Source organism: Botrytis sinoallii, assembly GCF_014898435.1.
Source record: "Botrytis sinoallii strain Bc 23 chromosome Unknown BSIN_024, whole genome shotgun sequence".
Classification (NCBI taxonomy): domain Eukaryota; kingdom Fungi; phylum Ascomycota; class Leotiomycetes; order Helotiales; family Sclerotiniaceae; genus Botrytis; species Botrytis sinoallii.
In genome coordinates this window covers 703,156-716,122 of record NW_024066051.1, presented here as the reverse complement: position 1 = coordinate 716,122, position 12,967 = coordinate 703,156, and the positions used below count along the sequence as shown (strand labels likewise).

General features: G+C 43.8%; 6 protein-coding genes across 6 annotated transcripts; 2 read left to right on the top strand and 4 right to left on the bottom strand.

Moving 5' to 3' along the window:
• Positions 1–210: 210 nt before the first annotated feature.
• On the top strand, positions 211–1,713 carry EAF02_010279 (uncharacterized protein; the record flags this gene model as incomplete). The annotated part of the gene is made up of 1 exon (XM_038906327.1): positions 211–1,713. The coding sequence occupies one exon, from the start codon at positions 211–213 to the stop codon at positions 1,711–1,713; it is 1,503 nt and encodes a 500-aa protein (XP_038754054.1).
• A 468-nt stretch (positions 1,714–2,181) lies between these two features.
• EAF02_010278 (uncharacterized protein) lies at positions 2,182–3,581 on the bottom strand (the record flags this gene model as incomplete). Its single annotated transcript, XM_038906326.1, has 6 exons — positions 2,182–2,579; positions 2,633–2,727; positions 2,794–3,005; positions 3,061–3,219; positions 3,272–3,379; positions 3,435–3,581. The coding sequence occupies 6 exons, from the start codon at positions 3,579–3,581 to the stop codon at positions 2,182–2,184; spliced, it is 1,119 nt and encodes a 372-aa protein (XP_038754053.1).
• Positions 3,582–4,953: 1,372 nt separating this feature from the next.
• On the bottom strand, positions 4,954–7,374 carry EAF02_010277 (uncharacterized protein). The gene is made up of 3 exons (XM_038906325.1): positions 6,673–7,374; positions 6,075–6,606; positions 4,954–6,004 (listed from the first exon to the last, which is right to left on the bottom strand). The coding sequence occupies exons 1-3, from the start codon at positions 7,222–7,224 to the stop codon at positions 5,574–5,576; spliced, it is 1,515 nt and encodes a 504-aa protein (XP_038754052.1). The 5' UTR covers positions 7,225–7,374; the 3' UTR covers positions 4,954–5,573.
• A 2,330-nt stretch (positions 7,375–9,704) lies between these two features.
• On the bottom strand, positions 9,705–10,156 carry EAF02_010276 (uncharacterized protein; the record flags this gene model as incomplete). The annotated part of the gene is made up of 2 exons (XM_038906324.1): positions 9,705–10,030; positions 10,087–10,156. 2 exons carry the CDS (start codon positions 10,154–10,156, stop codon positions 9,705–9,707), a joined length of 396 nt encoding a protein of 131 aa, XP_038754051.1.
• A 366-nt stretch (positions 10,157–10,522) lies between these two features.
• On the top strand, positions 10,523–11,475 carry EAF02_010275 (uncharacterized protein; the record flags this gene model as incomplete). The annotated part of the gene is made up of 4 exons (XM_038906323.1): positions 10,523–10,772; positions 10,829–11,064; positions 11,120–11,204; positions 11,252–11,475. The coding sequence occupies 4 exons, from the start codon at positions 10,523–10,525 to the stop codon at positions 11,473–11,475; spliced, it is 795 nt and encodes a 264-aa protein (XP_038754050.1).
• A 17-nt stretch (positions 11,476–11,492) lies between these two features.
• Positions 11,493–12,878, bottom strand: EAF02_010274 (uncharacterized protein). The gene is made up of 2 exons (XM_038906322.1): positions 11,803–12,878; positions 11,493–11,740 (listed from the first exon to the last, which is right to left on the bottom strand). The coding sequence occupies exons 1-2, from the start codon at positions 12,653–12,655 to the stop codon at positions 11,514–11,516; spliced, it is 1,080 nt and encodes a 359-aa protein (XP_038754049.1). The 5' UTR covers positions 12,656–12,878; the 3' UTR covers positions 11,493–11,513.
• Between the last annotated feature and the right edge of the window lie 89 nt (positions 12,879–12,967).

The following is a 12,967-nucleotide window of genomic DNA, read 5'->3' as shown; positions in this document are numbered from 1 at the left end:
TATAGCTACCAGGTAGTTATGAGTTCGCTTTTTGGTAACAGTTTGGTGCTTGCAAGGCCATGCTGTCCACAATAAACCTAGAGATCGCTCAAAGCTGGGATACTTTACGATCCCCCCCAAATTCTACTTCAATCTGTCAGAGTCTTTGAAGTTTTTCACTCAATTCTAGCGTCACTTTTTCTCCCTTGAATTGACATCGAGATTTTAAATATGGCACTTTACACTAAATTCGATATGAGTTATCCGTCATTGTTGTTACTCTGCACAGTTTTTCTACTTACAATTCGTGCTTTGAAGAGTCACCTAAGCACCAATCGATTGCGAAAGGGATGTCAGCCACCGCGATCAATTCCTCAGAAAGACCCATTCTTTGGTCTTGATATAATCTATGGCCGCTTCACAGAAACTTATGAAAATCAATCGCGTGATACAATCGCCAGAGGTCTCTTTTCAAAATATGGCCATACGTTTCAATCCTTTCCGTATGGTGTTTCCGAAATTGTTACTGAAGCACCGGAACATGTTAAAGCTATATATGGAACAGATTTTGAATCATTTGGCGTCGGTCCCATGCGGTCTTTTGGGCTGAAACCTTTGGCAGGCGACGGCTTAATGTCCACCGACGGTGCAGTGTGGAAGGCTCATCGTTCTGTGCTCACTCCGATCTTTGCAAGAGCCACACACCATCAACACATGTTTGAGCAACACGTTGCACGGCTTCTGGCCTTGATTCCTGAAGATGGCTCCACTGTTGATCTACAACCGCTGTTTGACCGCCTAGCACTTGACAGCTCCTCTGAGATCTTATTTGGGGAGTCGACATTAACCCTATTGCCAGAGACTCCAGCAGATGCCATGAGATTTCTAGACGCTTACAACTACTCTTTACAAGGTGTCGGCATGAGAATGGTGTTGCCATTCTGGGATTTTCTATCCCGGGATCCTAAGTTCTGGTCTTCATGCAAGGATGCGCAAGACTTTGTTGATAAAATACTCGACAAAGTAATGGATAAAGCCGTGTCGACCAGCGAGGAACAAAAATACTCAGTGGCATACGGACTAGCAAATCTAGGTCAAGATCGAGTGAAGATTAGAGACGAACTTTTGGGCTTATTCCTTCCGGTTCACGATGCCATCGCGACGCCCCTTACGAACATGTTCTTTAATCTAGCACGAAACTCTCAGGCGTGGATGAAGTTGCAAGAGGAGGTATCAGCTATCGGACCTGCAGAACTCACTCCTAAACTTGTGAAGAGTTTAAGTTATCTCAACTGTGTCATCAACGAAACAATGAGACTATATCCCGGTGTGAGTGCTAATGAGCGTATTGCGCTTCGTGACACAGTTCTTCCGACAGGTGGAGGGCCAAATGCAACCTCTCCAATTTTTGTCAAAAAAGGCGTAAAAGTTGTAATTTGGTTCGCGTCAATGGCTCGAAGAAAGGATCTTTGGGGGGAAGATGCTGAAATATGGCGTCCTGAGCGATGGGAAGGCGATTTCAAACCTGATCGTTGGATAAATTTATCCTTTGGGGCTGGGCCACGAATGTGTCCGGCTAGTGATCTTGGCGTTACACAGATCGCGATAACTACCATCAGGATCTTGCAAAAGTTCAAGGGTATCCAAAATCGCGATCCGGTGATGGAATTTGTGGATCGTTGGAGAGTAACAACCGTGAGCAAGAACGGCGCCCAGGTTGGATTGATACTTTAATTTGTACCTAGAAGATAGTTTCAGAACTTTACAATCCTTCCTTCTGAATTTGTTCCACTCTGTGAAAACATCTTGCCACTGAAGAACCCTCACAATGTTGTCTGAATGGCTCTTAAGTATCACTTTGGGTGATTTCCAGTGCTATAGATTGACTTTTTTGATAATTTAAACAACCTAAGGACAAAGTCTATGATACAAAATACATGATCAATCCGTGTGCCAGAATTATCGTAGATAGAGTATATTCGGAAATCAAATTGAAGGCAAATAGATTGACAACTAAGAATGCTAAGAGAGATTCCTTCACTGGACTTCACTCCAAACAGTGAGCTAAAAGCTTCCCAAGTATCTTAGCTTGTGGTCTTCAGCTTATCAGCTCTATCAAAGACGTAAACTCATAATTTCTGACATAATAGAGCGCTCCCGATACATTTCCCAACAGAAGTGTTCCGTATCAAAACAACTCTACTAACGACCTAGTTGACCAGAATAACCAGCGGACTCAACAGTGTTGGCGAATGATCGCTGCATGAAGATTCCTTCTTGGTGCTCTAGATTCTCTGCCGGCTGCCCCGTATCAACCCCACCAGTGTATACAGATTGTTTGTTGCTTATTTCCTGTAATCTGTGCCATTCCCTGGTTGAATCTTCCCTTTGACTCTCTTCATCTGTAGCCTTACGTCCAAGTGAAGTCATAGAAGGGGGTTGGCTGCGTGAAAATATGGAGCGAAAGCTCCGGGCACTTCGGATCAGTGAATCTGGAGATCGTATTCCTCTAAATAATGGGGTAAGACAAGGAAGACATCCTGCGATAATCGATGTACAAGGTTCGATTTGGCCCCAGATTAAAGAACTCGTAGAATCATCTGGAGTATATTAGCACGAATTTTCTTTTATCTGAGCTGGGTTTAGAACTTACCTGCAAATAATGGGGTGAACGCAACGGCTGGTTTGGAAGCAGTGAAGCTGAGTTGGTATGCATAGTACATACGAACGGAGGCAGAAACAACGCAGCTATCACAGAATGTCAGACAGAGCCTGATGATATAACAGATTTTTTCTGAGAGAGCAAACACTTACAAAATGCCTAGCCAGAAGATACCCACAATTTGAAATTTGCGCGTTCGTGTCATTTGCAGGTGCTTGATGACAGGCAGTGGAAGGCAAAGAATGAGGACATCGAGAAAAATATCCATCGCCGCAAAAGAGGTAACCATAGCACCGTAATTCATGTCAAATGATTTCCCGAAGGTCCACCAGTCTGATACAGGCCAGGCTGAGAAAATTTGTGTCTGTGATGTTAGCAAGAAAGGCTTAACGTCAAGGCTACACCACTTGAACACTTACAAAAAAGCTTGCTAATATCCAAAGCGAAACGGCGACTAGTGTAATATTGGCGGCTAAATGGAACTTGGATGTTGCAAAAATCCGTTTGTAGAACATAAGAACTGAACACTTGACAATACCACAGGACAACTGGGAGAATATCACAGCCAAATACAGATGCTTAATACTTATCAACCACTATGATCTGTTCTTCTTCACAGAAGCCACATACCTTTGAAAGCACAGTATACTGCTCTGGGGTTAATGTCGAGAGTGGTTGACCGATGCTGCCCCGAAACGACCCTTCAAAGACAATACATGCAAGAACAATTGCTAATAACTATTTGTCGATTAATTCGGTGAATATTTTCAAGTGCAGACGCAGGAATTCTTACCATTGCAGCAAGTATAAGATAGTCATCAGCTTTGTAAGGTATCGATTGTATTCTTCGAGCGTGGAAGCGAAAATAGACCGCGATACCTGCGAGGACAGGGAAAACAAAGCTGCAAGTAGCCGCTGCTACAGAGTATGAAGAATACATCTTAGTTAATGTGTCTTTTTGTTTTCGGTTTGTTGCTCGACGCCTCTCTACTGTAGCAGGGGCGTCCACGTCTACTCAATATTAGTCTTCGCTTCTTTGGTGGTTTCGAGTATTCTTATTATGATGCCATTAATGATTGCTTGGGGTTGAAATTTTTTGAATGAAAGCTTCTGCAACTGTGTTATGCTTGGTCCAAAAGTACTTTACAAGGCTTTAAGAATTATATTACTATCTCAGTTTGCAGGTAGTATACATCATGGGCACCTAAGAAATTGTGATATTGATACTCCAGGGTTTAGATCCAAGTGTAAGCATAGGGTTGCCATGAGTATATCTTCTCACGAAGGACCTGGTATGGTTGTTTGTTTGTAATTCATTCTAGATTCGACATCTGTCCATTGAATGTTGGAAGTGACAAAAAAAGGCATGGCTATCTATTCGACTGCGACTTTAGTATTCTATTCTTGTCGTTTGAGGACAATAATGGCAACAGACCAGACCTATTCCTTTCCAAACTTTTCAGGGTGTATCAAGTATACCGTGGCTGGCAATACATGAATTCCTTCATCGAAAAATGGTTGTATCCTGTGTTGGGTTCTAATTTATTGTAGGTACCACATGTAATCTTTGCGGATCTCGGGATTGGGCACAAACTATTCCGTCCGTAGAAGACTGAAGAATCATTTTATTCATGCCCGCGGCACAGTCGGATAATACTGTACATCTGCCATAGAATCCGACATAAGGGACTCTAAAATTAAACTTGAAGAAACACACTTTCGAGCTCACGGGTATATCAAAGTCTGTCAAACAGGTCAATTGTAACACTAGCATATTCGTAGTAAGCGATGGCCATGTCAATAATTAGCGCATTTTCAATTATGCTAACTGTTCCCAAAACAGCCCAGCAGCCCGAATCAAACAGACCGAAACTCTCATACTGTGATGAGGCCTACAGTCTTTGCCGCACGCAGGAATTTCACACCCACACCACCAGCCCCCCATACATTAATACTGGCTTGCGTGGTCTCTACTCGGCATGCATCTCTCCCTCCACATAAAGAGTAAAGAAAAATGAGACGCTGCAATAAGTACCCGGAGGAGAGTTGATACCCGCAAGAAAGTTCAACAGACCAGGGGTTCTAGTGGTGCATGGAATGTAGTTTCTCAGATCATAAGTCCACTTCGTCTGGAGCATCGGATCTGGTTGATCCTTTCAACAAACAGGGGGATCTGCATTTATGCAATCAACTAATTGAGTATGATGAGACCACACTAGCCTGCAACAATAATCCTCCTTTAAAATCTTCGATGGAAATCTTATACAGAACTGTCGAAATTAAGCAAGGTTCCTACTGCACAAGTTTGTTGGTTACAATATTGGTACTTAGAGCGTTTTACTATGTATCTACAAGGTAAAATACGCTAATAATCACAACCAGGGTCATGGGTTGCGCGGAATTCACCTCCTAGATGCGGAATGTAAATCCTGACAAGCCACCCGCCGCCCTGAGAAAGTGATCTCTCTGTTTGTGCGTATACACTACTGCATGCCATTTTATGGGGTAGGATCTTATCAATCCATCAAGTATCCACTAGCTCTTACCATTCCTCGACCCAACCTTCATGTGAAAGCTGTTCCAAGCGAAATCACCGACCGACAGACACAAGGCCGGAGGCGCAAATCAACGAATATCTTCGAAGTCCCCAAATATTATCATGCAAGATGTAAGACCGAGTGTCAAACTCTGAGCTCGTGGCTCCATTCTATTTATCGACCCTGGTCTAGAGGTGAAATCAAACAGTGCATGCATATGAAGCCCAACTAATGGCCTTCATCTTCTTACAAGAAAATTGGAGCAAACGACCCTCAGATAGGACTGCAATGGGAAGCGGTAACCTCGTAGAATAAAGATTAAGCAACCGGATATATCCAATAGAAATGAGAGTTATCTAAACCCCGAACTTTAGTTGGGACAAGAGACCATACATTTAGTTAGGTCTAGCTTTGAGTGAAACAACACAACCATGAGCATTTTTCGCTGTCAATTGCAGCTGACCCATCCATTCTTGATCATCGTGGCTTCCAACAGCAGAAAATTCTTGTACCATTCTAACAACAATATATCCGGCTTCAATAAGCGCTTTTTGCTGACCCATACAGACTCTCGGCCCGGCACCAAATGGAATGTACTCCCCTGGACCAGGCTTGAAATTATTGTCCCAACGCTCTGGTTTGAACTCTGCGGCATCCGCCCCCCATATTATAGGATCGCGGTGAATTGCATACGATGAGGTGCTGAACATTGTACCCTTTGGGATATAGACGGGAGACATGCCGTCTGGTCCACCGCCAGTTGGCAATGACGTTGATTTCAGAGCTGTTCGGAAGATGTTTGGTAGAATAGGATACAGTCTCAGTGCTATATTTCGAAGGTTAGGATCAAGTATGTTCTGTACATTCATATGAAGCGAGTTGTAGTGTTTGCTTACCCTCATTGATAACCATACGGGCATACTTCAGTCTGGAGATACAATCCCAGTTTAACTCGGAATCTCCAATAGCATCCACCTCTTGCTGTAACTTATGCCATACTTCTGGATGGCGAGAGAGAAGGAAGAAAACATTTGCCAACAGATTGCCAGTGGTTTCTTGGGCTGCCATATGTGCTTGCATTATTTGCCAACGCAGATCTTCGCGATCACCTGTTTGTTCTGCCATGCTCTGAAGCAAGGTTCGATTTGGTAAATTGGGAATCTTCGAGTTATCTCCCACAAGATATTGATGTCGATATTCTAAAGCTCTTTCAACGTAGTAATCTGCAAATTCACGAACTTTCTGGCAAGCCTCGGACCATTTGGGGTCGCGGTAGAGGAATCTTAATGGTCCCAACACAATGCGAATACCGCATCCACGCATTGCATAGTCAAAAGCTGCCAACACGCCCAAAGCATGGGGAGGGACATTCTGAGAGAGTGCACCAATGGACTCACCAAACAGAAAAACCGTAGCCATATCTAGGTACTAGGTATCAATCAATACACAATATGGAAAAGGGTGCGTAAACCTAAATTCACAAAGAGAACTCACGAGATCCGCGAAAAGGGGTAAGAGATCTACCGGAGATTCATCTTTCGGTATACGGGACAGCATAACTTGGAAATGCTCTTCGAGCGATGTCAAATTAGAAATATAGGACCGTTGGAATCCCGGCTTAAGCAGTGACTTTGCATGTGCCCATTCATCACCATCAGTAGTGATGAATCCGCGTCCGCAAAACGGCTCTTGCGCCACAAGCCTAATGGGTTGTACGCCCCATTCTATGCTTCGAGATGAGAACACGGTATGTATGTTCTCAGGTTGGATCGAGTTTATCTGGGTTCTTCCTAAATTTTTCGTTTGGAAAGTGCGTCCATGGTCAGCAAAGCGTTGAGCAATTTCCGGAAGCATGCGATGCTCCTTGAGAAGCTTTCCTGTTTTGATGAATATATCAAGACCAAGGAAAGGGTCGATATGAGGGTACTTTCTAGGAGGAAGATGACCATTGGATCGTGCAAGGCGATTTCTATACAAGATACGGAAAACATGATAACCGAGTAGTGTGCAGAGGACTGTACATGCAAACGTAGACAGGCTCTTCATCTCGGCGCAAAGATACCGAATTCTTTTTTTTTACAAATCGCAAGACAAAATATGAATTATTTCAGATATCATAGCCGCAAGCAATATTCAAGTCGAGAATGTGAGCTTCGGGGTATGTAAAATAATTACGCGTGCCATACAAACAATCCTATCTAGGCAATCGTGACAAACGAACACTGTACACCTCCACGCGAAACACTCTACATATGAACTCTGTCCGTAGGGGCAGTATGTAAGGGTTGTATTGAAGCGGCGTCGCCATGGATGAAAGGTACTCACCTAATAAGCGCATGGGAGTACCGTATAGCTATCAACAACAGGCTTCTAATCATGTATGATGTGTGCTGGGAATCGAAGCATCCTTGACACTTGGGCAGAGATTTTTTCCTTGCCTCAGCTTAGCGACTGCGCCGCACAAGGATCTTGTAAAGCATGTATCAAGCTTTACAGACTATGGAATATTATGGTTTGGTTTGATAGAAATCACTGAGTTCATTTTCAGACTAGTAACCTTATTTAGTTAATCGAACTATTTAGTGCCTGTCTGAGGGCTATCTGTCGTGTTGTTAGCCCACTGAGGTCTATCAAAATCGTACGTACGCTGCTACCATGACAACTAAACAACTACCTGGGTAGGTAGCAATGGCCATATTACATCTGCAGCTGTACCAGCATCAATCCAACATCTGAGAATCTAGTGCTGCCATTGGAGGGTGTATACGGTTGCAAACTTGCAGCAATGTGGCATCTAGATGGTGCTACCATAACCTGTCAGCCTGTATCAAAATTCATGAGACCCACTGAAGTCAGCATAGAAACCATCATCGCTAATACTCGTGCGGCCAGAAAGTATGCAACTCCTGCCTCAATAGGATTAAGCCACTGTGGGGAAGCTTCCTAGAGCTTGAAAAGGGCATAAATCATTGAAATTTGTGCTGAAAGTAGTAGGGCTTCAATATAAGCGAGCGATTCAATTGATTCAATTTTCCAAATCTCCATTTAATATAGTGGGATTAGAAAAAGCAGTGGATTCCATTGGCCCATTAAAGCCGATATAGCGTATTTAGCGCCGGAGTTGCATACTTTCTGACAGCACGAGTAGTGTGAGAACTGAGGGGTGCATGACAATCTCATACTGCAGCACTAGATTAGATCACCTGTGGGGATGACTTTGAAAACACACAGACCGGAAAGCGAACCATACATCCGACTACGACATTGCAAATATCTACTCGTACTAGGTCCTGCAATCTTGAAGAAAACATCGGCAGTCTCTTCATTGGCTTACAAATATAGTACCTAGTTAAATTACATGGAGAATGATCACGTAGATGCCGAAACATCCGGATAGCCCCAGATACCCCTGCAATATCACTAGCCATAAGCCTCCCAATCAACTTTGCATGTTCGTCTTCGAATGTGCACACTGATGAACCACTCTGTCGGATCAAGCCAAGCAAACACTTGTACAAGTAGCGTGGTGGATCTTCAGCAGTCCATCGCCCAATGTGTATGGGGTGCGCCATTTTCAATCTTCATCACAATACCTTGGTGTGTCCTCACAAGCTGCCACTGATAAACCGAGGAGTCGAGGAGATGTCAGGAAGCACGCCATCCCGTCGTAAACTTTACTCGATTCAGCCCTCCAGATATTTATGCTGTCTTGCTCCACTCTCAGTCAGGCATTATTACTGGCTTGGTATCACTGCCCTGGGCCACTGGCCGGTTATCTGGCACTACCTAGGAGATGCCTTGGACTGGGGTCGATAAAACGTAGGGAAAAAGGTCCATTCAACTGATCAAGTAATCTCTTGTCTTAACAGAGGCCAGCCATCACAAAGGAAAACTATCTCAATAAAACGGACAAGCCCTGAATATCCTTCCAGTATTCTCTAGAAACAACGATAAGCCGCCCTATATTTTCAAGTGTCTGTGGCACTGCACTATGCCAGTGTTACCTTTATCTTCAAGAGCCAATTCATCCTGCATCGCGACGTTACAATCGATTCAGCCGATGCATCTGTTGCTCCGTGGGTGGTGGGTCTTTTCACACTTTTGCCTTGAGTTCACCTACAGAATACTACCTCGTAGGGTCTAAATTTCGCAGCTCAACTGGAGTTTATCAATCTTGCAAGACTGCGCCCCATCGCTGCGTACAGCATTTGGTCATGATAAACGATTAAAATTTCCACCACGGAAATGATGTAGGCAACTCACATTACGCAACACACCACTGCGGTTCGCGCCGCTCAATTGCATGATAAGATTTTTTGTTATTGTGCTTTAAAATGGATAAAACTGACAGGGCTATACTAAAGGAGGAGAGAGTGTCAAGCAAGTAACTGTAGCCGAGACCAATTCTCCACAATCCCTAGCTTTGAAAACATCTGCGATAAAAAAACCCCGCAGCCTTTGAAGTAATAGGGTGTCAAACTGTATAAGGCTATAATCTCAACACGACGGCCAATTATAACCATCTACTAATCAATGTCTCGGCGATAATCTGGGTAAATTACAGAACCATCCTCCTTTGCAGCGTCAACATCTCTGCCCACCACTTCTCTGCGGTAGTCGGGGTAAATGATGGATTCATCGCTAGTAGGCTTTGCATCTCTGCGATAATCTGGATAAATGACGAAATCGTCACTGGCTGATCGGCGATAGTCGGGATAGATGATAGGTGTGTCGTCGTCAGATGATGCATCTCTTCGATAGTCCGGATATACGACAGATTCTTCACTAGTCGATCTGCGGTAGTCAGGATAGACAACGCTCTCGTCGGCTCCATAGGTATCTCTAGCAATTGCTGTGGGGTTGGTCAGCAGATATTTTCAAAGATGTGAAGCATGATGCAGCACACACCGACAGACTTCATTGGGGCACAGAACCCAACTGGAAGGATCGCAAGGACCGAAAGTTTCATGAAATACATCTTGGCTTTAAGTGGCGGGTGTGAAAGTTGTGTTCGGACGAGTATCTTGATACTTCGTAGACCTTGTGGAACTGGGATTTGGATGTCTGTCGAGAGCTTTAAGTGGGAGTTTTGATGATCTTTATATGCCTTTTTTTCTGGAGGGAGGTGGTATTTGCAGGTGTATATGCAGTTGTCTGACGAAGATAGCGAACACAAAAATACGCCAGAATCAGCAAACTCTTGATAAGAATTCCTGATTAGCTTCCCACAGATATACCCCCTCGATTGTTAGCCTAGATTATTTCGTGCTGATTGCGTACCACACAATTCTTCACTCCGTGTGCCACTGCTGGCAACCCACAAAGCAAATCTTCGAATCTAAATATGTCGGGCGTCATTCCGAAAATCTTGACCTATGTTTCATTTCATAAAACCCAAAAACTAATGGAACCGAAAGACGAAGAGTTGGATGCATTGCCATTCCTTCTTTCTACTGGCCGTCGAAAGAAAGAAAAGCAAGATTATCTCACAGTTATTGGCTTACACCTTCTCGTCTTTATTCTATATTCCTTGGCGATTTTCTTATATTTGAATTCTCACACTTCTCAGGGTAGAAGTTCTCTAATCGAAATGAGTATGTGGGCTCCAAGACAATTAATGGAGTCGGCCAGTAAGCTGATCAGTTGCCAGGCTTCGATCAAGAAGAACTCTTGGTAAATCAACAGTACTTTGAGCTTGCTGAGTTCAGTGTCTACGCTGGGGCGCCCAGTAGAGACTTGGATAATGCGTGGCAAGAATTACTCTCCGGGATAAATATTCGAGTTTCGCAGAGGGAGCTTGAGAGGACGAATCAGACATCTGTTACATTATTGAATGGTCAAGACCATCTCGCATGGCTTGAAGCTTTTCATCAGCTTCACTGTGTAGTCCGTATCACCTGCTAGCACCGCTCTCTGCTCTTGCTAATATGAGACCCTTCAGAAGTTCGTAAGGCAGGCTATATACCGCAAGCACTATTTTCCCGATGTTTCGGGAGACAAGGAAACCCACTGGCTCTTGCATGCAGGTTTGAGCCTCTTTTCTCTAGTTATAGAGCACTTCTGACATTTTTAGATCACTGTGTCGAACTTTTACGACAAGCAATTATGTGTCATGCAGACACAACATTGATGACATTTGAATGGAGCTCAAAGAGTGATAAACCGATGCTGAAATTAGAGGGACCGAAACATACATGTGTTAATTGGGAAGATCTTCGGCTTAAGGTACAGCGACGGATAGTTGACGATCAAGAAATGAGCAGCCTCAAAAATCCGTCTTTCTTAGGGGAAATTTGAATTGTGTAGTTTGCTTATCATGCCATGAATCATTTGACTTAGTATATGTAACATAGTATTTCTGTCTCCGTGCTCATTATTTCCGACACAGCTATTGTTCGTCCCAGACTACCGACATGAAGAAGGTCATCAATCGATGCTTCTCTGGTGGATTCGATTGTACCTGCCTTTCCACCGTAGTCTCTTAGCCTTCTTTCTGGATCAACTTTCTGCCATTCCCACCATAAACGATCAATTTGTGTATGATGAAGGAAGAAGATCGGATCTGTGATGGAATTAATATGCAAGTCTTCAAGAACTATAACTTGAGTTTCTGGGTGCACGAACCATTAGGGGACGTAAAACTTCCAAATTCGCCCTGCAAGAATGCAGGTATAGCACGATGTGCACCATCTTCCAAGGCAAGATTAAAACCTCTATAGTCAGGGGAATTGAATGCTTTCTGCAGAGATGATGGATGGAGTCTTGAAGTAACAAACTGATTTTTCTCAGAACCATGTCGGAAGCCGCGAGATAGACAATGCTCTTGTTCGCTATCTTCGTAATAAAAAAGGGTCATATTTGCAAAGGGTCCATCGGTTACACATCTTCCTTCCCCTACACTGAGATCCCCCGTTCCATCACCCCCAAACCCGTCCTCGTTATCCCAGATTGGTGATGTTTCGATGTCTGACCAGTCTAGCTCCCAGTCCCAGTAAGCTAGATACCCAGTGTAGTTGCATTGGCCCTTCAAAGCCAGCTCGTAAATGTGAATGAAATAACGATGCCAGGGCAGGAATCCGGCAGTTTCATGTGTGTAATTGCCAATCTGTATATGCGAGTAGCCAAAATCATCGTATAGCGAGTGGTTGGTTCCTAGCATGGATGGCTTGCTACGAAGACAGTTCACTGCCTCGAAATATTCGTGCTTCTCATTTCTACTAAGGGAGCGCCATTCGCGACGAACAATGGGATTGTCACATATTTTCAACTTGGGGTATTGTGTGAGTTGACCGATGTGACTAACGACAAACAACATAGTCATAAGAAACAGACCGCTAGATATGAGTACGCATGAGATTCTCGAAAAGTTGATTGGGTATTTCGACTTCTCCAAGGTGCTGTACGCTGTATCATGGGATTGTACGTCGTGATCATGATCAGAAGTCGGAATAGTTGAGTACTCTTCAAGAGACGCCATGGCTATTATTTGAAGCAACACTTACGTATCGAATATGTTTCTGTCTGCAGAAGAAGTTCTGTGCTAATGAAGCTTCGATACCATCTGAGGTGCCATCATCCAGATGAAGATCGGACGTCCGGTATATCCGTAGCATTTTGACCCCGCCACCCCACAAACTGACAAATGAGATGAGACCATTAATTACCAATATTTACTATATTAAAACCAAAGTCGAGAAGAACAGCTCAGCAGACCCCGCGTCGTCGTCTTCCTCCGTTTCTTGTATCATCTTGGGAGTCCACTTCGTTTGGTCTGCGCGTTGATCAATCA

Coding starts and splice junctions, on each gene's coding strand:
- EAF02_010277 (XM_038906325.1), bottom strand. CDS start 7,224: ATGAAGAGCCTGTCTACGTTTGCATGTACAGTCCTCTGCACACTACTC. Junction 6,607..6,672: donor TACCCCTTTTCGCGGATCTC/GTGAGTTCTCTT, acceptor ATTGATACCTAG/TACCTAGATATGGCTACGGT. Junction 6,005..6,074: donor CCGTATGGTTATCAATGAGG/GTAAGCAAACAC, acceptor TTCGAAATATAG/CACTGAGACTGTATCCTATT.
- EAF02_010274 (XM_038906322.1), bottom strand. CDS start 12,655: ATGGCGTCTCTTGAAGAGTACTCAACTATTCCGACTTCTGATCATGAT. Junction 11,741..11,802: donor AAGTTTTACGTCCCCTAATG/GTTCGTGCACCC, acceptor ATTCCATCACAG/ATCCGATCTTCTTCCTTCAT.